General features: G+C 55.9%; 3 protein-coding genes across 3 annotated transcripts; 2 read left to right on the top strand and 1 right to left on the bottom strand.

Annotated features, from left to right (window-relative positions):
• The first annotated feature begins 2,363 nt into the window (after nt 1-2,363).
• LOC118089458 (ankyrin repeat domain-containing protein 65) lies at nt 2,364-12,493 on the top strand. The gene is made up of 10 exons (XM_060277506.1): nt 2,364-2,466; nt 2,943-4,071; nt 6,304-6,372; nt 6,609-6,710; nt 7,225-7,236; nt 8,878-8,962; nt 9,862-10,118; nt 10,893-10,965; nt 11,223-11,312; nt 11,859-12,493. The coding sequence occupies exons 2-10, from the start codon at nt 4,024-4,026 to the stop codon at nt 12,056-12,058; spliced, it is 936 nt and encodes a 311-aa protein (XP_060133489.1). The 5' UTR covers nt 2,364-2,466; nt 2,943-4,023; the 3' UTR covers nt 12,059-12,493.
• A 3,471-nt stretch (nt 12,494-15,964) lies between these two features.
• Nucleotides 15,965-16,885, top strand: LOC118088390 (iroquois-class homeodomain protein IRX-3-like). The gene has a single exon (XM_035122007.2). It carries the CDS (start codon nt 16,029-16,031, stop codon nt 16,686-16,688), a length of 660 nt encoding a protein of 219 aa, XP_034977898.2. The 5' UTR covers nt 15,965-16,028; the 3' UTR covers nt 16,689-16,885.
• A 736-nt stretch (nt 16,886-17,621) lies between these two features.
• LOC118089525 (E3 ubiquitin-protein ligase RNF182-like) lies at nt 17,622-21,772 on the bottom strand. Its single transcript, XM_060277433.1, has one exon. It carries the CDS (start codon nt 20,458-20,460, stop codon nt 19,693-19,695), a length of 768 nt encoding a protein of 255 aa, XP_060133416.1. The 5' UTR covers nt 20,461-21,772; the 3' UTR covers nt 17,622-19,692.
• Nucleotides 21,773-22,013: the final 241 nt, after the last annotated feature.

Here is a 22,013-nt window from a genome sequence, read left to right as displayed (position 1 = left end):
TCAGAAAGGTTGAAAAAGGAAGAGGGGTGGAGCAGCTATGTCTGTGGGTGTGCAGGAGTAGTGAATGGCTGCTGGGTGAAGAGGCTTCCACCAAATCTTTCTTTTTTTAATTTTAAAAAGTTCTTTATTTCAATTATTAAAACATTACATGCCATAACATAACACTCAAAAGAAATATAACATAAAATAGTCTGAAAATATAGAGAAAATATCACAAAAAACATAACTTGATCTAATAATACATTAACATAACACAACACAACTCACAATATAACTCGAATAACTCAACTAACAACCAAACGTAAAGGAAATTAGAAACTTAAATAGCAAGAAGAAAGAGGAAAAGGAAAAAAAGCAGAGAAGAAAGAGAAAAAGAAGAGAGAGAAAAGGGGGGAAGGAAAAAAGAAAATTTTAAAAATACAGTTAAAGTTAAAATACTTCCGATTGACGACTAACTGCTTACTCTCTTTACACATTTAACTTGCTTTCTTCTTCCATTAATTTTTAAACCACCTAACATAGGTGGACCTTCTTCATTTATCTAATGAAGTTCCCTCTTTATACATTCTTTAATTTAAGCAGATCACCAAATTCGCTCTTATCCCTTCTTTTTTAAAATAATCCTCTAATGATTTCCATTCATTTTGGGTTTTCTGTTTGGGACTGTTTCTTCTGCCGGGTGCTGGAGGAGTCTGAGGAAGCCAGCTTGGGCCAAGAGGAAGGGCCTTGGCGTAGCTCTTGCAAAAGGTGGTCAGCCTTGTACACAGGAGAAGGTCCCGGGTCCCATCCCTGGAAAAGGTTCCTCTCTCAACCCCAGAGAGCCACGGCTGTGAAGACGGGTAAGGAACCCCTGAGCACAAATACCCTAAGTAGAGATGGCTGAATCAGGCCAGTGGCTCATGTATAAGGGACGCGGGTGGCGCTGTGGTCTAAACCACTGAGCCTCTTGGATTTGCTGATCAGAAGGTTGGTGGTTTGAATCCCCGGGCCAGGATGAGCTCCCGTTGCTCTGTCCCAGCTCCTGCCAACCTAGCAGTTCGAAAGCACACCAGCGCAAGTAGATAAATAGGTACCACTGCGGTAGGAAGGTAAGCGGCATTTCCATGCACTCTGGTTTCCATCACGGTGTCTCGTTGCGCCAGAAGCAGTTTAGTGATGCTGGCCACATGACCCGGAAAGCTGTCTGTGGACAAACGCTGGTTCCCTTGGCCTGAAAGCGAGATGAGCGCTGCAACCCCACAGTTGCCTTTGACTGGACTTAAACTGCCCAGGGATCCTTTACCTTAAGTGGCTCATGTAGCCCAGCCTGCTGTTGACACAATGGCCAACCAGATGCAAGCAGGATCCGAGCAGAAGCCCCTCCCTTTGCGTGGTTTCCAGCAACTGGCATTCAGAAGAATGGCTGCCTGTGACTGGAGGCAGAGCAGAGCCATCTCGCTCTCATCTTCTTTTAAAGCACTCTGCCTCCTGCAGCAGGGAGTTCCTCAGTTTATGCACTGAAGGAAGGACTTCTTTTTATCCGCCCTGAATCTTCCACCTTTCAGCTTCACTGGACGCTCAGGAGTTCTAGTGTTAGGAGAGAGGCAAGAAAACTTGCCTTGCGTAATTTTACAAACTTCTGAGCCTGCAGATCTTGCTGGACTAGTTCCCACCATTCCTGGCTCATGCCCCCCCGCCTCCCCCCTAGACTAAACGAGACTTAATGGGCCAGCGCTCTGAACTAGGTGTCTGGGCAGTTTCCTTTTCTCTTTACTTCCCCCCCCCCGCGCGCGCGCGCCCGCCCAGTAATGCCCGCCCAGCCCTCCTCTGTGAACCCCAGGGCGTGTAGGACTCTGCTTTCATGTCCTCCACCCAAGGCGCATGCAACCGGGTAGTGGGGGGGGGAGCTTTCCTTCCGGCTCAGGGTTCCCCCCCCCCCTGCGTGCGCTTTAGAAGCCCTTCAGGCGCGTTGGCTCTCCTGCGCCGTCCTTCTACTGGGATCTCCTCGGGGCAGCGACACCGGCACTTTCGTAGCCGGACGGTGCCCGGGAATGCGCTGGGTTCAAGCGGACACTTTCTCCTCGTCCCGCCCTTCACGGGTGGGTTGTGCCGCCGGGGTGTCCCCTCCAGCCCCGTCCCAGCTTCTCCAGGCCGGGGAGCCTTTGCGCAGGCGGGCCGCGGCCAGGAAAGGAGACCGGGAATGGAAAAGCCTCGCGCGCGCTCTCGTCCCGCCGCCCCGCCCTGGAGGCCGTCGGGGGTGGATTCGGGATTTCGCAACCGGCGGCACCGGGAGGAGGAGGAGGAGGAGGCTCCCGGGAGTTTGGAAGCGCCGCCTGCTGGGTCCTGTGGCGGATGCACCGCTCCGGAGTGACGCTCCTCCGGGAAGCGCCCCGACGGGCGGGGAAAAGGGCCGGGAAGTCGCCGCCACCCCGCCATCCTCCTCGTGTCCCTCGACGGAGGGACCTTCCCGGGAGCCGCCTTAAGCGGGTGCGTTACTCTTCTTAATATCCGGAGAGAGAGGGCAAATTGATTCGGCAGGGAGCCAAGCGGCGCGCCCCAGGCTCGTCGGCGCCGCTGTGGACCCGCTCCTCCTCCCGCGGCGAACAGCTGCCTGCTGAGACTGCCCGACGGGAGAGCAGCGCGGGGAGGGGGGCTTGGCACGCGGGACCGAAAGGCAGCGGCGGAAGATGGACGGGGCGAGCGCCCTGCCTGCCTGCGTCTTGTGCGCTCCGGCGCTGCGCCTCTTGCTGCGCTCCGCCCCAGAGCGGCATTAGGGCATAGCTGCCAAGTTATCCCTTTTTTTAAGGGATTTTCCCTTATGCTGAATAGGCTTCCTCGCGAGAAAAGGGAAAACTTGGCAGCTATGCATTAGGGGCGGTGAACGGGGTTCGGAAGCTGCCGGCCTGGGCTGGAGACGTGGGGTGGGGAAGGGGCTCGCTCCTTCACCTTCCCCCCCCCCTCAGTGCAGGGAAAGGAAACTGACTGAGTGCCTGGTGCCAAGTCAGAGGGCAGACCCCCACCTCTCCGGAGGGGCCCCAGATTTTTCCGACAGGGCCTCTTCCCCAGCCCTGCCTGGAAATGATTGAACCTCCTGCGTGAAAAGCATTCGGTCTACCCCTGAACTATGACTCTTACCCCAAAAAGTAAGCAAAGATTCTCGTCCTCATTATTCTGAGTAAAGGGTTGAAGCAATGGGAACATAAAACGCTGCCTTGTAGCAAGTCAGTCCTTTGTCTAATGACTGGCAGTGGGGGGTGGCAGGCAGGGGTCTCCCCCCTGGCCCTCCCTGGAGATGCTGCCATTGGGGGTTTAGCCCCAGGCCTCCTGCAAGCAGAGAGAGAGATGCTCTGCAGCTGAACCGTGGTGGCCCCTGCCCTCTTCCTCCGCTGCTGACAAAAACAGGATGCTGCACTAAATGAGGCGACTTCCTTCTCCCCCCCCCCCCCCGCCTTCTGATTATCCCATCCATGGTGCTTCATCCATGGCTCCTGATTCACACATGCACTTGTGAACCCTCTCAGCCTTCTTTCTATATTTTATTTAGCTCGTAAAGTCTGTACAATGCTCAATTGTGAAAGAAAAGCTCAAAGCAGTTCACAAGAAAATGATAAAATGATCAATAAGGGGGAAACCCCCAAAAAACAATAATTTAAAACTTTTGGAAAGTTAAAGCAGCCATAGACTAAAAAACAGATGAACCCCCGCATCAGTGGTCTAAGCACCTTGAGTTCCCAGATGCCACATTCTGACACAATTTGTTTACTTGTTTGTTTGTTTTGTATGACACCCTGATTAGGTAGAAATACCCACAATCCACAAATGAAGTTTTGAAATAAATGATTGTCAATACAAGGAAGAGAGCCAGGGGTCTTAACTGCACAGCAAATTTGTGCCAGGGGTCTTGTTTTGTTTTGCAGGAGAAGAGTCCTACTGTGGAGACTGTTCCAAAGTGGGAGGGTGGCACAGAAGACCAGCCCCCAGTGGGACACCTGTCCAGCCGTCCAGTTGCTGTGAGACTCCTGAGAGTCTCCGTGCCAGTGAGACATGTCCGCCCCTCAGATCCTGGTCACTGTCTGCGATGATGGGGCACCGGTAGGTTTCCTGGGGCCTCTGGTGCTGCTAGTCCTCAGGAACTGAAAGCGGGTAACTGGGGAAGGAGTTGCGGTGGGCTTGCCTCATAACACTGGATGAGGAAGAGCCTGGAGAAGAGAAGGTTAAGATGATAGCCATGTTCAAATATATAAAAGGATGCCATATAGAGGAGGGAGAAAGGTTGTTTTCTGCTGCTCCAGAGAAGCGGACACGGAGCAACGGATTCAAGCTACTAGAAAGAGAATTCCACCTAAACATTAGGAAGAACTTCCTGACAGTAAGAGCTGTTCGGAAGTGGGATTTGTTCCCAAGGAGTGTGGTGGAGTCTCCTTCTTTGGAGGTCTTTAAGCAGAGGCTTGATAGGCATATGTCAAGAATGCTTTAATGGTGTTTCCTGCTTGGCAGGGGGTTGGACTGGGTGGCCCTTGTGGTCTCTTCCAACTCTATGACAGTAAGAGCTGTTCAGCCAGTGTGGCCGAACAGCCACACTGGAGAGCCAGTGTGGTGTAGTGGTTAAGAGTGGTAGACTCATAATCTGGGGAACCGGGTTCGTGTCTCCGCTCCTCCACATGCAGCTGCTGGGTGACCTTGGGCTAGTCACACTTCTCTGAAGTCTCTCAGCCCCACTCACCTCACAGAGTGTTTGTTGTGGGTGAGGAAGGGAAAGGAGAATGTTAGCCGCTTTGAGACTCCTTAGGGTAGTGATAAAGCGGGATATCAAATCCAAACTCCTCCTCCTCCTCCTCCTCCTCCTCCTCCTCCTCCTCCTCCTCCTCCTCCTCCTCTTCCTCCTCTTCTTCTTCTTCTTCTTCTTCTTCTTCTTCTTCTTCTTCTTCTTCTTCTTCTTCTTCTTCTTCTTCTTCTTCTTCTTCTTCTTCTGCAGTGGAATTTGCTGCCAAGGAGTGTGGTGGAGTCTCCTTCTTTGGAGGTATTTAAGCAGAGGCTTGACAGCCATATGTCAAGAATGCTTTAATGGTGTTTCCTGCTTGGCAGGGGGTTGGACTGGATGGCCCTTGTGGTCTCTTCCAACTCTATGATTCTATGAGAATGGCCGCTTGCTCTGCCAAGACACTCACTAACTCAGAGGTTGCATGTTGCCAAAGCCCCCAAACTATAGAATGAATGGTAGAGTTGGAAGGGACACCAAGGGTCCTCTAGCCCAACCCCCTGCAATGCAGGCTTCTCAACTAAAGCATCCATGTGAGATGGCCATCCACCTTCTGCTGAAAAACCTCCAAGGAAGGAGAGTCCACCACCTTCCAAAGAAGTCTGTTCCACTGTCAAACAGCTCTTAAAGGTAAAGGGACCCCTGACCATTAGGTCCAGTCGCAGACAACTCTGGGGTTGTGGCGCTCATCTCGCTTTACTGGCCGAGGGAGCCAGCGTACAGCTTCCGGGTCCTGTGGCCAGCATGACTAAGCCGCTTCTGGTGAACCAGAGCAGCACACGGAAATGCCGTTTACCTTCCCGCCGGAGCGGTACCTATTTATCTACTTGTACTTTGAGGTGCTTTTGAACTGCTAGGTTGGCAGGAGCAGGGACCGAGCAACGGGAGCTCACTCCGTCGTGGGGATTCGAACCGCCGACCTTCTGATCGGCAAGCCCTGGGCTCTGTTGTTTAGACCACAGCACCACCTGCGTCCCACAGCTCTTACCATCTTCCTAATGTTTAGCCTGAATCTCCTTTCATGCAATTTGAATTGCTTGGTTCAAGTCCTGCCCTCCAGAGCAGGAGAAAGCAAGCCAGCTCCATCTCCCATGTGACAAATTCTGATGGAAACTCCAGGAGGAGAGAAGGCTGCTCTTGTGCTCAAGACCTGCTTGCAGGTGACCCTTTGGGTTGGCCACTGTATGAGAACGGAAGGGCCAAGGCCCTGCTCAGCGGGTGCTGGATTGGCCCCCTGCCCAGGGTCCCAGCCTGGAGAGAGGGAAAGCACCTGGCAGGCAGGCAGGAGGGTGCTCAGGACCAGGACTGAGCACCCCCTGGCCTTCAGCCCGCCTCTTTCCAGCTCAGCCCCTCTCATAAGCTCCTTAGCCGCTGGCGGCAATCACTTTCTCGTGTTAATAGGATCATGGCGGATCAGGGAGTCTGCCTCCACGCAGGGAGCAGGCGCAGGGCACCCACATCTGGGGCAGCACCTCTGGGCAGGGGAACTCTGTTTGGGGTGGTGGGGTGGATAGGTGGCAACTCAGCATCTGTGCCCCATTCCCTTGTCTCTTTCCCCCTTGCAGCCCGAGTTGGACCAAGATGCCACAGACGATGGAGGTGGCAGTGGCCCGAGGGTTTCCAGCCCAGAGGTGGTGAGTGATGGGGGCTGGTAACAGATGGGGCCAGAAAGGGTTCAGGTGCTGGGCGCAGTGTGGGGCTTCTGGGGAGAAGGCAGGGGACTCTGCGTGGGGCTGGTGGAGATCCTGCAAGGGGGGGGGACTATTGGATTAAGACAATGGCTTATGACCCAAATCCATAAAGGCAACACAGTCAAAACATACAGAAAACTTAAGAAATGAAGACTGAGAGAGGGTCTTTCTCCTTCCAGCTGGAGCCCCTGGAGAAGGAGTGGCTGCAGGCGGCAGCCGGGGGCCACGTGGCCACCCTCAGCCACCTGCTCCAGCAGGATCCCACCCTCGCCTCCAAGAAGGTAAGATTGCCCGGCGGCTGGACCCCTCAGATTCAATGCCCGACTTTGCCAGCCCAGGCTGGTTCCAAGGGAGGGAGAGCCGAGTGAGAGAGCAAGACTTGTGGCCGGCTGGCTCTCCCTGGCTGGACGTCCGGCTTCAGAGAGTCCAAAGGCCTGCAAGGAAGGGGCAGGTCTGCCCCGGGCATCCAGCGTCCCCTCCCTCTGCCAAGGAGGGCCTGCTGCTAGATTGGGGGGAGGATGAGGGTGCCAGATGCGGATTTAGGGCAGAGCGATCGGTGCGCTGGGTGCTGATCCCGGGGGGCACTGCAGGGCGTTGCAACTCTGCCGTAATGAACTGAGCAGAAGGGGAGATGCAGGGGTCAGGGGTCACTGAGTTTTGGCCTTGCACAGGGCACCCCAGTCCGCCTCTAGCATCGCCCTACATCTGAAGGGGCTCCCTAGTGCTTGCCACCCTCCCCATGCTGACTTGAGCCCCTCTTTTCTCTCCCTCCCGTGACCCTCCCGCTGCTTCCAGGATTTCACCTCGGTGAGTGTGACTGCTGCCCTTGATCTTGTACTCTGGGGCTCAGACCTAGCTTGAGGATTTTCCCACAACGGGCGTCTGGCTGGCTGTCCTGCCAAATGCAAGGTGGTGCTTTTAAAATGAGATTCAGACAAACACAAGCGAGTGAGGAGATGAAAGGTTTTGTTCTAAACAGCAAGCATCATATACATTACCAAGCAAGCACTTCGATCTGCCCCTGGGGAGCCCTCAGGAAGTGGCAAAGCGGCTCCCCCAGGTAGCCTTAGTTTGCACGGCCCTGCGATCGAATCAGTCCGGGCACGAGCTTCTAAGAACTATACCCAAACCATCCATTTTATAGATAGCTAACCTGTTCCTGCCAACCTAGCAGTTCGAAAGCACGTCAAAATGCAAGTAGATAAATAGGAAACGCTACAGCAGGAAGGTAAACGGCATTTCCGTGTGCTGCTCTGGTTTGCCAGAAGCGGCTTTGTCATGCTGGCCACATGACCTGGAAGCTGTACGCCGGCTCCCTCGGCCAATAATGCGAGATGAGCGCGCAACCCCAGAGTCGGTCACGACTGGACCTAATGGTCAGGGGTCCCTTTACCTTTACCTACCCTGTTAGCCTGCATGGCTTGCCTGACTGCCTACGACTAGGTGCTACTAGCTATGTACAGATTGTTTATTAGCCACCTCTCTCAATGCCTTCCTTTCTTCAAACAATGTCTAACATCAAATGAAGGTACCCAGCAATATCACTTCCTTCCCTTCTGACAGCTTAGGGCACTAAAAGGCTGTTCTTCAGCCATCAAAGAGCTAAACAAGAGATAGAGGGGGAAGCAAACAGAGGCAGGAAGGGAACCATGTTAGAGCGCTATCTCCTCGAAATACAATTATCTTCTGGATAGATTGCCCATACACTGGCCCCTGTGAGAACAGGATGCTGGACCAGGTGGGCCACTGGCCTGATCCTGCAGCCTCTTCTCGTGTTCTTCTTTGGGAGCCCAAGACTTCCGGGGGGGGGGGGCTGAGCCCACGCAAACAAAGCTTCAGAGAGAAGCAGCCGGGTCCTGGATCAGCCAGCCAACCCTCCCTCACCTGGAGAGTACAGAATCGGGTCAGTTGCCCCCCCAGCCATGTCTCACCTGGTCAGGAAGGGGGCTGAGGCTGCGAGCCTTCTGCTCTGCAAAGGGTTCAGCACCAGATGGGCTGCTAGAAATTCCCCTTGGGGGGGGTGAGCCTGGCAGACGGGGCCCCGTTCAAGCAGGTGCTCCCACCTGGAATGGGGTCTCCATTGCAGACTGGAGGGGGGGGGGCGCTTTGTGCTTTAATTCTAAGCCGTGTGGCTCTCGGCAGGGTCATGTTGGGGCAGAGTTCCTCCCTGGGCCTCCACATCTTCCTCCTCTCGGGGTCCTTTGTGGGAGGGGGGACCCAAGTCACCTTGCAATGTTTCTGCCCCCCCCCCTCCTGGTGCCACCTCACAGCCATCCCGGGGGGGATCCCTACTGCAGCCCTGGGTGCGTGAGTGCTGGCTGTTGGTGTGACACTCTGCACATGTTCAGAGGGCTTCTGGGTGCATCGTGTGGCTCTAACACTCCCTTCTCTCTGTTTCCCTCCCCCATTGCCAAATCTGCCGCCTTCTCCTCTCCCCACTCTGCTCAGGGGGTAAGTCTAGACCCAAGTGGGTCAGATTGCCTTGGCGTAGCTCTGGGGGGTCCCTGGGGGGGGGTCCCTTCTGCCTCAGGCTGTCTGTCCTCCTGATGGGCACCGTCTCTGAGACCCAGAGCCAATGCCACCCGCCTGCCTGGCACACTGCCCCTCTTTCTCTTTGGAGTGCTCTCTGCTTGTGACCCCCCACCCCACAGCCTCCCACCGTCTGGGGGGGGGGAGGTTCTCCCTGGGAACTGGAGTCTCTCCTGGGTGGGGATTTTAATGACTCTGCTTCTCTTCCACGGTTGCTGCTGCTGCCTGACCCGACGCAGTTTGTAAGTATTTGGTCCCAATTACTACGGTAATTTCCTCCCCTTACCCCTAAATGCCCCCTTCTCTTCCTTTTCTTCCCCAGAATCCTTCATCTCACACTGCAGATTTAAGCTATGGAACTCCCTCCCACTGGATTAAGTGTAGGCCACCTACCGATATGACACAAAGTGACAGGCATGCATAAATTTATTTGCATGCCACTTTCCATCGTTGGAAGCGTGCTCAAGGCGGCTTACAGGGGGCGGGGCGGAAATACAAAAACCGAAGAAGTAGTGTGGAACAATAAATAAAATATCAAAAAGTGCACAACCAAGTTAAACAATCTTCACATAAATCATAATAAGATCTAAAATAAAGATACAAAACAGCAACAACTGCCCCCCAGCAGAAAACCCCCAAGCCCAGCCCAAGGGTCTGCTTTTGCAGCTGGAGTCAGTCCAGGCCCCTTTTGCAGCTGGAGTCAGTCCAGGCCCCTGAAAAGGCCTGCAAGGCAGGGAGCTGCTCTTCCAGGTCTCCCAGCCAAAATTCATGGAGGAGGACCAGAAGGCTTTCAATGGCTCCTAGTGACAGTGGCTCTACAGGGGAGGGCCCTGCTTGTGGGATTCCCCTGACGGGCCCCTGGTTGGCTCCTGTGAGAAGAGGGTCCCGGGCCCTGATCCGGAGACTCTTCTGATGCTGCCCATTGCGACTGGGAGTGTGAAGCAAGCCTCCACCTTTCCTGCCCCTGGGGGGTTCAATGGGTGGGCAGAAGAAGGGCTCCCTTGCTCTTGCTTGGTGGGGGGAGGAAGAGAGGAAGGCTCCCCCCTGGTGACCCCACTGCACTCTCCCCCCAGACAGCCCTCCACTGGGCAGCAAAGCACGGCCAGGAGGAGCTGGTGACCCTCCTCCTGGGGGCCGGGGCCGACGTCAACATGCGAGCGGTGAGTCCCTTGCAGGGCTGGGAGAAGGGGGCTGCAAGGGGGGCTTGCCCCACAAATCCTGGGGAGAGAGGAGGCGTTGGGGGTGCTCGTAAATGGCCCCCTTTTTTCTCCTTCCATGCTGACCCCTCTGCATGAAGCATGTGAGTAGACCTTGTGAGCAGACAAGGGCACCACCACAGGTGGGGTTTTTTTGGGGGGGGGTCCTGCACCACCCAGGGCAGGAATCGCAGCTTCAGCGTGGAGCTGCTTCCCTTAACATGGGGGCTCAAGTGGGAGCAGGGTGGTGGGCACAACTGTTGCACAAAACCAGCCAGATGGGCGGGGGTATAAATATTATTATTATTATTTTCTTTCTTTCTTTCTTTCTTTCTTTCTTTCTTTCTTTCTTTCTTTCTTTCTTTCTTTCTTTCTTTCTTTCTTTCTTTCTTTCTATCCATCCTTCCTTCTCCTCCACCCCCAATTCCCCCTTTTCCTGCCCCTTTTCTCCTTGAACACACCCAGCGGGTGAGTATTCAGATGTGCTGGCCCTGTGGGTGCATCGCTTTGTGGGTGGGCAAGGCCCCCTCAAGTCGGGAGCAGAGCCTGCTGGAGGGTTTCTGGGGACCCCACGGTGGGAGGGTTTGGGTGGCGAGTGGGGCACCCCACTCCCCATAAAGTAGCAAGTCTCCATGCTGGTGAGGGGGCACAGGGCAAAACATGTTTTTTGGGTGGGTCTGGTAGCTCCAGAGTCAGATGCCTCAGGGCCTGTTCTTCCTCCTTCCGCCCCCCAACCAGGGCTACACCCCACTGCACATTGCAGCTCTACACGGCCACCGACGGCTGATGGAGTTGCTTATCTGGACCCACGGTGAGGATGGCATGCTCCCCCCCCCCACATCTACACCCCTCCCTCCCTGCCCTGCTGGTGCTGCTCCTGAGCCAAAGGAGCCAACCAGGGCCGGCCCTAAGGCAAGGCTGGGTGGCGCAATGTGGCAGGCCGCCGGGCCGCCAGGGGGGCGCCGGAGGGATCGTCGCACCACGGCGCCAGGGCGCCAGATATGCTTAAGAAGGCCCTGGGGCCAGCCTTCCTCCCCGATGGCACCTCAGCTCCCTGTCGCCCAGCAGGTGCCAACCAGGACATCCGTGATTACAGCGGTCGCCTGGCCAAGCACTACCTCTGCGTGGAGACCCCGGAGGGAGCCCCCACCCCACGCCGTAAGAACAGCGCACCCCCTTCTTGCCTTTACATGCACCTCCACAGGGAGGGCGGCCTGGGGGGGGCAGGTTCAGGACAGGCCAAAGGACGTGCCTGGTTAGACTGTGGAACTCCCTGCCACAGGAAGCAGGGATGGCCACCGACCTGGATGGCTTTGAAAGAGGATGGGACAAATTCACGGAGGAGGAGGAGGCAGTGATGGTCCTGCTTCCCAGCTGCCAAAAACTACAGCGGGGAGAGTGTGGCTCTTGTGCTCGGATCCTGCTTGTTGCCTTCCCATGTTCTGCTCCCTGTTTGCATGTGGAAAAGGGGAGAGGGGAGGGGACCACAAAAGGGGCACAAAAAGGGAGCCAGAGCCGGCTTGCAGCCCCCCACTCCATGCGGCAGCAAGAATCTGCCCTTCCCAGAGCTTCTAGGTTGTCTGGCGGAAGGGCCTATGGGGAGAGGGGAGTGACTGGGGTTGGACTAGATGACCCTTGGCTGTCCCTTCCAACTCTGCCACCTGTGTGAGTGTGGCCCCCGGGGGTCTGCTGGTGTCTCTCCAGAGCTGAGCCCGATGCGGGGGGAGCGGAGCAGGAACCGGAAGCTGGCCTGCCTCCTCCTGCCCAGGAGCAGCCACCTAGCCCAGCGGAGATGGGGCTCGGCCAACGACTTGGCAGAAGAGGAGGAAGAGGAGCCCCAGGAGACCCCCCAACGCCTGGCACCCCCAGGCAGCTACCGGGCCGTGCGCAAGTTCTCTCGCTAGACAGACAGACAGACAGACAGAAAGACAGAAAGAAAGAGGCCCCAGGACTCGACCAACCTCTCTCTGAGGGAGAGGCAGTGGTGGTGCAGTGGTTAGAGCATTGGACCAGGACCTGGGAGAGACCAGGGTTCCGGTCATTCCACTTGGCCATGAAGCTCCCAGAGTGACATTGGGGCCCAGTCACTGCCTCTCAGCCAAGCCTACCTCACAGGGAGAATGAGGCCAGGCACCTTGAGCTCTGTGCAGAAAATGTTGGGCTATAAATGGAGCAAATGTTTTGAATAACTTTTTATATACATTACAGCTGACAGGTGAAGAATCAGAAGCACTGGCGGAAGGGCCAGTGCTCTCTTTTCTTCTTCCTTTGTATTTGTTTTTATTTAATCAGTTTTTTACCTTTTGCATTCTAAAAAGATATTTTATCGTTGGTATTAATCTTTGTATAGCTCCTTTCAAGCTTTAATAAAATATATTGGGGGAAGAGAAAAGGGTGGGGTATGAATGCAACAGATAAATAAATGAAACCAGCCCCCAGCCCCTTCCTGAGCTGTGAAAAGCCGTAGACTTTGCCCCCCTGCCCCCTCCCTCCCTGGCAGCTAGGTGAGGGGGGTGGAAGAAAGGCCCACCTATTATTCCTGGAGGGTCCCATCCCTTAGTTGCGGCTCCTGCAACCTGGCTCATTCTTTTGGGATGCGGATGAGGACACCTAAGTGGCCAGCCAAGGACACTGTCTTACCAAAATAAAATTGTCTGACTAGTTTAACGATAGAATCCCCCATTCGATTCTAACCCTCACTGCGTCCAGGACCCCAAGGACTGGAAGGAACTCAGCGCATCATGCAGGCGGACCTGCCCAAACCTCCTTCGAAACCAGAAGCGACACAGTTGGGCCCCCAATGCAGCTGTTCCACCAATGAGGGAGTAGCACTCTGTGCATGCTCTTTAGCCAAGACTTTGAAGGGGAACCGCAGCCCAAGCGAGGTTCTCTGCCCACCTCTCCAGGCCTGGAGCACCCAGAGGTTTCCTAGCGCTTGGTTGTGGGGAAGGAGAGCAGCCCCCCACCCCAGTCCTGCTCTGGCTGTAACCAGGCATGAGCTCAGGCATGAGGGGGCTGCGACGGGGGTCCCCAAACCCCTCCCAGGATGTGTGCCAAAGGCAGCCGCTCTGGGCGAGTGAGAATCCGGCTTCTGGCACAAGGCTGGGCTCCTCCAACTGCAGCGTCCTGACGCTGCCCCTTTAAAGTAAGCTGTGCCCGTTGTCTGCTAATGCCCCTAATCAGCTGCCCTTCACCCCTCTGTCCCTATAAATCCCCCAAGCGCAGCATCTCCCGCCCCAGAGCCCCTCTGCCACAGCATGGCCTCGGCACCTTCCCAAGAGACACCTGCGGGCAGCGGGGATACGGAGGGCTTTTGGTGCCCCTTAGGGGCCCCGCCTGCCCCACTGCACCCCGTGCTGCCCCACCTGCCCTGCGCCTACCCTGCTCTCCCTTGCTACAGCCTGATGCAGCCACCGCCCCGTGGGCTCTTCACCCAGCCGGTAAGTGACTCCAGGGGGGGGGTCGGGGAGGGCAGCACTAGGAGTGGCGTGGGGGGGGTCCTGTGTTGCATTGAGGTGAGCCCCTGGGGGCTTGAAAGATGGGTGGGACTGGCTGGGCCAAGCACCTTCTCCAGGCGAGACTCTTCTCTCCCTCTCCCTCTCCCTCTCCTAGTCGCATGGGAGAAGGTGGAACTTTTGGCGCTGAAAAGCTTCCAGGACCACTCCGATCCGGTGTGCTTTGCTGCTTCCAGCAGTCCTCAGGCTAGTGACACACTTGCTTGAATCATAAAAGAATTCACTTGCCTTCCTCATCCTTATTTAACAGCGCCAGCAATCATCACACCCAAAGGCAGGGAGTCCCGCAGATTAACTGCCCACCAGACTTCTTTGGTTCTTTCAGGCAGCCACTGACACCAGATTCCCGGGGGGGGGGGCAAGGGTGAGGTCAGACGACCTCACGAGTTCCCTTCATAGAATCATAGAACGGTACAGTTGGAAGGGACCCCGAGGGGCATCTAATTCCAACCCCCTAAAATGCAGGAATCGCAACTAAAGCATCCATGATGGGTGGCCGTCCAACCTCTGCTTAGAAACCTCCAAAGATAGAGTCTACCACATGGGTAGGCAAACTAAGGCCCGGGGACTGGATCTGACCCAACCGCCTTCTAAATCCGGCCCAGGAATCAGCATGTTTTTACATGAGTAGAAGGTGTCCTGTATTTAAAATGCATCTCTGGGTTATTTGTGGGGCATAGGAATTTGTTCATTTCCCCCCAAAAAAATATAGTCCAGCCCCTCACAAGGTCTGAGGGACAGTGGACCGGCCCTCTGCTGAAAAAGGTTTGCCTACCACCTTCCAAGGGAGACCGCTCCTCTGTCAAATGGCTCTTTCATGTCATTTGAATCTGTTGTTCCTGGTCCTCCTTTTGTCAGCAGAAAAAAATCAAGCTTTCTCTGTCTTGCATGGAACAGCACTTCAGATATTTGGAGATGTCTCTTGTGTCTCCAGCTTCCAGCCGGGCGAGGGGGTGGAGGAACGGCCCAGTGGCCATTTGCCCGATGGCCCAGAGCAGCTTCTTTGCTTATACTAATTGCAATGCTTAACTGGTCCACTACCCAGGCAAAGGCAAGCTTGCTCTCATACCCTTTACCACACACACACACACACACACAGGGTCCGGAGAGCTGGAAGAGAGTATGGGCACCATCCAGACTGACCCAAATTTGTAACACCGCCCCCTCCCAAACCTCCCCATCCTGGCCTCCTCCAGAGATCTTCCTCATGAGTTCTTAGGGATGGGGAGGGAGACCTTCTGCATGCAGCACAGGTGTCCCGTTCCTGAGTCGTGCCTCTGTCTGGGATCCATGTTCTCTGTCCTAATTCTCTTTGTGCCAAGTTCCCCCCATTTGAGGGGCTGTAGGAGGAGGCAAGCGTTCACAGCCTGGCGCAATGGGCAGGCTGGCCTTGGGCTGCATGACAGGCACTCCTCTCTCCAGCCTGGAGATGTTTAAAAAATATCTGCAGAGCGGGAGTCTCTGTGGTGACTTCTCAACCAGAGACGGAAGGGGCCTTCTCTGGGAGGCAGGAGGAACGTTGGGATGGAACTAAAAATAGCAGCAGAAAACAAGAGGAGGCAGCCGAGCTGAAGAAGCAAAGCCCCTGGGGGACACGGTGCCCTCCTTTCGACCTCAGCTAAGGGGGCAGCACCATCCACAAAGCTCTGCCCGCCCCACTCAAGCAGGAGGTGGCCAGCGTGTGAATAACCGGAACTAACTCTGTCCCGGTAGAGTCAGGGTTGGTCCAGTGGTCAAAGCTGATGAAAGGACCCCGAGGTCACTGAGGGCAGCTGCAGCCCCTGGGACAAGGCTGGACCCAAGAGCACCCCAAATCCTTTAGGGGGAGTGGGATGCCCTCCAGGAGAGGTGGACCACCACTCAGGTGGGCAGAGAGAGCTTCCATTAATTTCCGTCATGCCACCTCTTATTCGCCTTTTCTCTATAATGTCCCAAACGCCACAACCTTTCTCTGCCTGCCTCTGCTTTCAGGGTGGACTAGGTTTCCATTGCATGGGCCACATTTAAAGCACACTTCAATTTAGGCTCTCTTTCTCCCGTGCAGGCTTCTGGCTGACGCTTCTGTCGTTGCCTCAGCCTGGGTCCAGGCCTGCGTCTTTCCTCCAGCAGGGACAAGTGTCCCGTTTTAAGTGGGGCGTCCCGGATCACAGAAGCCAGCCCTTTTTTCGGCTTGGATCCCGGAATGTCCTGTTTAAGACTGGCACCCTGGCGCGAGTCAAGAGCGTTGTGCTGATGAGCGCCAGAGTGAAGGGGGCAGGCAGGCAAGGGAGGGGCTGGGTGGGCAGTGGTCTTGGGCATGAGCAGGCGAGTGACAGGGGTGGCAGGATGGTGCGGGTGTCCCCCAAGTTGACCTCCCTAAATGTGGGGGAGTATGCAGGGAGCCGGAGCAGACCAGAGGCGCCAACATTTCCCAGAGTCGTTTGGGGGCTCTGCTGCTCACAGCCGCTCTTGCCTTTGTGTGCTCCAGGTCTCTGCCCCCTGCGAGATGCCTGGCGGACCCCCCCTGCTGTGGCCGGCGCCCTTGCTCTACTCGCCCCTCCTGCGGCCAGGCACCCCCGAGGACCCGTCGCGGGGCAAGGCGGCCGCTTCCCGGGAGAGCACGGCGGCCCTCAAGGCCTGGCTGGGCCAGCACCCCAAGAACCCCTACCCCAGCAAGGGCGAGAAGGTGCTGCTGGCCATCGTCAGCAGAATGAGCCTGACGCAGGTCTCCACCTGGTTTGCCAACGCCCGCCGGCGGCTCAAGAAGGAGAACCGGGCTTGCTGGGCTCCCCGGGCTCCGAAGGCCGAGGGAGAGGCTGAGGAGGAAGAGGAGGACAGTGAGGGAGAGGCCGGCGCAGAAAGAGCAGCACCCAGCACCCCTCCGCCCAGGACAAAGCTCCCCCAGAGTGGCTCTCCTTGGCTGAAGGCCGGGCAGTGGCAAGGCTTGCCTCCGTCTCCTCCGCCTGCCACCGCCAAGCCCAAGATCTGGTGTGTGGCTGAACTGGCCACCAGCACCCAGCCTGGCAGGGGGGCTCTTTGAGGAGCAGCAGGGCATCAAAATGGGGTGAGAGGAACACCCCTTTGTCCAGCTAGGGAAGGAGGAGCCCTGGAAAGGCTTGTCTGGTGGGGAAGCAGAAGATAAGAGCCGCTATTCTCAGTTGTTGTTCTTCACCTGTCCTTCAGCCTAAGGTCCCAGAGGGGCTTGCAAGAATTAAAACATCGTCTTAATACAGTTGGAAGTAGCTTGGATAGTTGACTCTCATTTGTTTTTTAAGCAGAGTTTGGGTGGCCACCTGCCAGGCATTTTTTAGCTGTGAGTCCTGCATGGCAGGAGGTTGCAATGGATAAACCCCTGGGATTCCTTGCAACTCTACAATCCTAGAATTATAGAAATAGAGGGGGTGCCAAGAGTCAACTAGTCCAACTCCTGCAATGCAGGAATCCTTGAGAGATGACTGACCAAACTCTACTTCTAAACCTGCAATGAAGGAGAATCCACCACCTTCCAAGAGAGCCCATTCCACTGCTGAACAACTTGTACCGTCAGAAAGTTTTTCCTCAGTTGGAATCTCTTTTGTTGCAATTTGGATTCCATCTTCCATGTGTCAGCCCTTGAGATATTTGAAGGTGGCTCTCATATCTCCTCTGTCTCCTCTTCTGCAGGCTAAACATGCCTAGCTCCTTTAGCTGTTCCTCATCAGGCTCGTTTTCTGGCCGGGGGTGGTGGGGGGTTAGATTCTGGAAAAGGTGCAAATTTAGAGGACCGAGTGGCACACTTTTTTGTCCTGAGGTGTGACGATGGAGGGGATCTGTTTCGACATTTTGCATCAGTGCTAAAAAAGTGCCCTGCACAGAGCAACTTGTGGGGTTAAACCAAAAGGGAGGGAGGGAAAATTTGCAGACATCCCTTGAGCAAAAGAAAGCCAGCTCTGCGTGGCCTCTACTGGATGAAAGGGTCATGGCAGTTCCAGGTTCCTCTAAGCCCTAAATCACCCTCCATTGTCCTGGCAATCCCCATTTAACTCTGGGAAGAAGCACTTCCTTTTTTGTTTATGTCCCAAAACTTTTCTGCATCCGCTTTCCCCACGCAACACAAGGCATCACTCGCCTTTTAAAACCCCAAGCGCTGTCCCTCATAGGGGAGTCTCTCCGCCCCCTTGATAATTTTGGCGGCCTTTTCCTGAACCTTTCCCAGCCCTTTTGAGGTGAGAGCGAACGGAACTGCACACTTTTTACTCCTAATGCAGTTGCACCATAGATTTGCAGAATGGCATTACAATACTGGCGAGTTTCATTTCATTTCATTTATTTCTGAACCAATGGAGGACACAGACAACAGGAGGTGCTGTTTTGCCAGTTTTTACCAGGCACCAGGACTTGCAAACCAAAATAAGCAGCTTTTCCTTTAACCCTTTGGTGAGTGTAACGAAACGAGTAGACCGGGACTTGGCACTGAGCACTCGGGGGGAGGAGGATGTGGTGAAGGCATGGGGTCTGACTCCCCTAGGTGGGCTACCCTTCCCCCCTTCAGGCTTGCCCCTTGAGCCCGCAGGTTGCTAAGCATGCTCTGCAGAATTTGCGGGGAGTGTCTCTGGCTTTTGAAATGACCTCCTCCCCTGTTTGTAAGAGGTCACCAGCCTCCCTGGACCCACTGGGTGTGGGGTGCTCCCCCCTCTGGGAAAATTGTCCATATGCAGGGGGTTGGACTAGTGGACCTTTTAGATGCCTTCCAACCATACAAGTCTAGGATTCTACGTCAAGGGGCTGGCAGGTTGCCACAGTAGGACATGCGTGGTGCAGTGGTTCGAGTGCTAGACTAGAATCCGGTAGAGACCAGGGTTCAAATCCTCACTTCGGCCATGAAGCTCACAGGGTGACCTTGGGGGGTCAGTCGCATTTCCTCTCAGCCTGACCTGCCTCACAGGGTGGTTGTGGGGATCAAGTGACGATGGGGTGGGAACCATATATGCCCCCTTGATCCCCTGGGAGGAAAAATGTGGCCCCTAAATGCAAGAAATAAAATAAAATAAATATATGAGATGCAGTAGCCAGCAGAAGACTGTTGGCTGTTCCCACATCACCCCCAGGCTCAGTTGCTCAGTGGTGTGGGGCCACATCCTGTCCCCCTGACAATCCCAGTTCCACTAGAGACACGTGGCAGAGGGACCCCCATGGTCCCCACCAACAAGGCAGCTGCTCAACAGGGCAGAATCTGTTTCCCAAAAGAGCGGCGGAGGCCTGCGGCCAGATCAAACAAAGGCGCCCCCCCCCCAGCTCAGCATCCTCAAAGCGTGCTCAGGAAGCTGAAAGGGCAACGCAGGGAGGAAATGGACTTCTTCTGCCCGGACAGGAACACTGCCCTGGCACATGGAGGTTCTACTTAGCCATGTGGCCAACAGCGACTGAAAGTCCCCTCCCTCCTCTTCCTCCTCCATGGAACTGTCTGCTCCTTGCTAAAGGGGGCCGATGAACAATAAATTTGAGCAACCTGCCAGCTATAAATCATCCGGCTGCCTCAATGTGGTTGTACTTGAGAACTCCTAATTTTGTCAGAATTAATCAGATTTGAAGATCTTATGATTTGTGGACCGAGACCTCCGACAAACATCTCCACAAGCATCTATGTTTGAAATTACGGCATTCTTGCCTTTGCAAGGAAATATATCTTTGGAGACAAATAAATTTCTCGAACAGCCAGGTTGCTAGTTCTCATGAAAGCTTGGCCAATCCTTCGCCATCCTAAGAGTCCATCGTTCATGTATGAAGAAGCACACCATCACCTTTCCAGCTCTGAAACACGGGATGGCTCTCTTCCGAGGCTGGCACTGCCCTTGGTTCGGTTGGCGACTGGACCGCAACCAGGCCGTTGCAGGGAGAGGAGGGCGATGCTGCTGAAATCTGCTTCCAGGAAGGTTGGTTGGAATGGCACGAGACTCGGGGAGGGCAGGGAGGGCGAGTTGTCTCTTGGGTGCTGGCAGGAGGCTCCGGGGTGGCTGGCATTGGCCCCTGCCCTCTGGATCTCCCCCTCTCCCCCACGGCCCGACTCAAGAAGGCAAGTCGAAGATCTCGTGGCAGAAGCACTGGCAGAGGCTGTAGAAGACGCAGAGGATGAGGGTGGAGGGCACGAGGCTCACAAGGACGATGCCCAGGTTGAGACGCTCCACCAGCAGGAGGTAGATGCCAAAGGGCAGAGAGCTGAAGTAGACCAGGCAGAGGACACCCACCAGGAAGCGGGGGAAGGCCCTCCACGTGGCGCAGAGCTGGCACTTGCCCAGGGGGCCGTAGCAGGGCAGCGAGGCCAGGCTGGGCGGGCGGTAGAGGCGCATGACGTCCAGGACCCCCACCCCCTCGGGGGCCGCCATGTCCTCGGGCACCTCCAGGAGGGTGATGACCAGGCAGTCCGAGGAGGAGCTGTGCCCGCCCTCCGCAAAGGGCTCCAGGACGCTGGGGCACAGCAGCACCTCCGGGGAAGGAGCCGCCCCCCCGCCCCTGGCGCCCCCTCCTTGCTTCCGGGCCCTCTCGCGGCAGCTGAGCAAAGCCAGGACCTGCCCGTCGTCCTGCAGGCGCCCCACGTCCCTGTCCGGCGGCAGGGGCATCTCCTGGCGGCAGAAGGGGCAGCTGAGGGTCCCGGGCGGCTCGCCCACCTCCACCATCTTGCGCAGGCAGCGGGTGCAGACGCGGTGGCGGCAGCTCAGCAGTTTGGGGCGGCGGCTGCGGCCGTCAAATCGCTCGTAGCAGATCTTGCACTCCATCTCGTGGGCGGCGAAGACCAGCGGCTGGGGGGCCCCCGCTTTGGCCTTGCCGGGGGACATGGCGGCCTTGGAGGAGGGGAGCCTGGCTGGGTTGGGGGGCAGAGAGAGCACAACACAAGAAGATTAGGAGAGCCCCGGTGGGTCAGGCCAATGCCCTGCCTTGTCCCTAAGAATCTAGATGCTATTCCCTGCCTTTTTCCCTGGTGAGACTCAGATAGACTGTCTCTGGGCTTGGAGGTTCCATTAAAGCATAAGACGAACCTGCTGCTTGCTGTGAATGCAGAAGGGCACAGGCTCAGCCCCTGGTGGTCCTAGCATCTCCAGGCAGGCATGGGGATGCCCTCTGCCTGAAACGCCGGAACGCTGCTGCCAGCCTGTGTCTGCAATACTACACTAGACTGCACAGTATAAAGCTGCTGCTGCCTGCATCTCTGTAAGACTTGGCAGGTCTCAGATTGTTGCCATTAACCCTTAGGTCTAGGAATTTTGCAGCATTATTATAGCAAAACATTACTTTTTTTTAAATGGAGGAAATGGCAGCATAAGATATTCTTTTAAAAAAAACACAAAACCCTTGCCCTGTGCCAGGGTGGCATAATAGTTACAGTGTCAGAGTAAGATCAGGGTTCAAATCCCCCATTTGGAAATGAAGCTCACTGGGTGACCTTGGGGGCCAGTCGCTACCTCAGCCTAACCTACCCCAGAGGGTTGTTGTGGGGATTAAACTAGGAGGCGGGGGGAGGGGGGCTGTGAGTCACCTTGACCTCCTTGGAGTAAAAGGTGGGCTGTCAATACACTACAATAAATAAATAAGAAGGGAAATGTCCTTTTTCTCCCCTTGAAGAAACTCTGGGAAGGTACACAAGTGGAAATATATTCTTTATTTCCCCCCGTTTTGTCTCTACTCCTGGGCCTTCCCATCGCTAGTTTGGCTGGGTCACATCCAGGCTCCTGCCTGGGCACCAGGCAGAGCGCTGTCTCAGGGGGCCGTAAGAAGAGCCTGCAGGATCAGGCCCCAGCAGGGGTCCATCTAGTCCCCAATCCTCTTCTCACTGGGCCCGGGGCCAACTAGATGGATTCCAATGCAAGCAGGATCCGAGCCCAAGAGCCGACGTTCTCCCCTCCTGTGGCTTCTTCCAGCAACTGGTATTCCGGCCTCCACTGTGGAGGCAGGCAGGGCAGAGCCATCCTGGCGAGGCGCCACCGAGAGCCCTCTCGTCTTCCTCCTCCTCCCTGAATCCGCCTAACCCCCTTGGAAAGGATGCTGAGCACCATGGCCTCCTCCGGCTGGGCGTCCAGCAATGGCAGGAATCCCCCCCCCGTCTTGGCTGGGCTGCTAAGCGGAACGCAGCTGGCCTCTGGGCGCGCGCGCGCAATTGCGCCCAGGCTGGCTGAGAAGCAGAGCGCCTCACCTGCTGGGGGGGGGAGCGCACCTGTGGCCCTCCAGACGGCATGGGCTCCAGCTCCCATCTCCTGCCCCAGCCAGCGCGCTCAGGAAGGGCCGAGCGCTGTTCAGAACAGAGCCCCCCCCCAAAAAAAACCCCACCATCCATGCAGCCCTGTGAGAAGCTTGCGGCCCTTCCTCCCAGGGTTGGGGGGGGGGTTCTCTCCTG

This window comes from Zootoca vivipara, chromosome 7, assembly GCF_963506605.1.
Source record: "Zootoca vivipara chromosome 7, rZooViv1.1, whole genome shotgun sequence".
NCBI classification, from domain to species: Eukaryota; Metazoa; Chordata; class Lepidosauria; order Squamata; family Lacertidae; genus Zootoca; species Zootoca vivipara.
The sequence above is the reverse complement of the archived record's forward strand: the minus strand, read 5'-3'. Positions and strand labels throughout refer to the sequence as shown.

Bases quoted from the DNA above. Each gene is read 5' to 3' on its own strand.
- LOC118089525 (XM_060277433.1), bottom strand. From the start codon at position 20,460: ATGTCCCCCGGCAAGGCCAAAGCGGGGGCCCCCCAGCCGCTGGTCTTC.
- LOC118088390 (XM_035122007.2), top strand. From the start codon at position 16,029: ATGTGGGGGAGTATGCAGGGAGCCGGAGCAGACCAGAGGCGCCAACAT.
- LOC118089458 (XM_060277506.1), top strand. From the start codon at position 4,024: ATGTCCGCCCCTCAGATCCTGGTCACTGTCTGCGATGATGGGGCACCG. The intron at 4,072-6,303 runs GTAGGTTTCCTG...TCCCCCTTGCAG, and splicing joins TCTGCGATGATGGGGCACCG to CCCGAGTTGGACCAAGATGC. The intron at 8,963-9,861 runs GTCTGTCCTCCT...CCTGATCCGGAG, and splicing joins GGTCCCTTCTGCCTCAGGCT to ACTCTTCTGATGCTGCCCAT.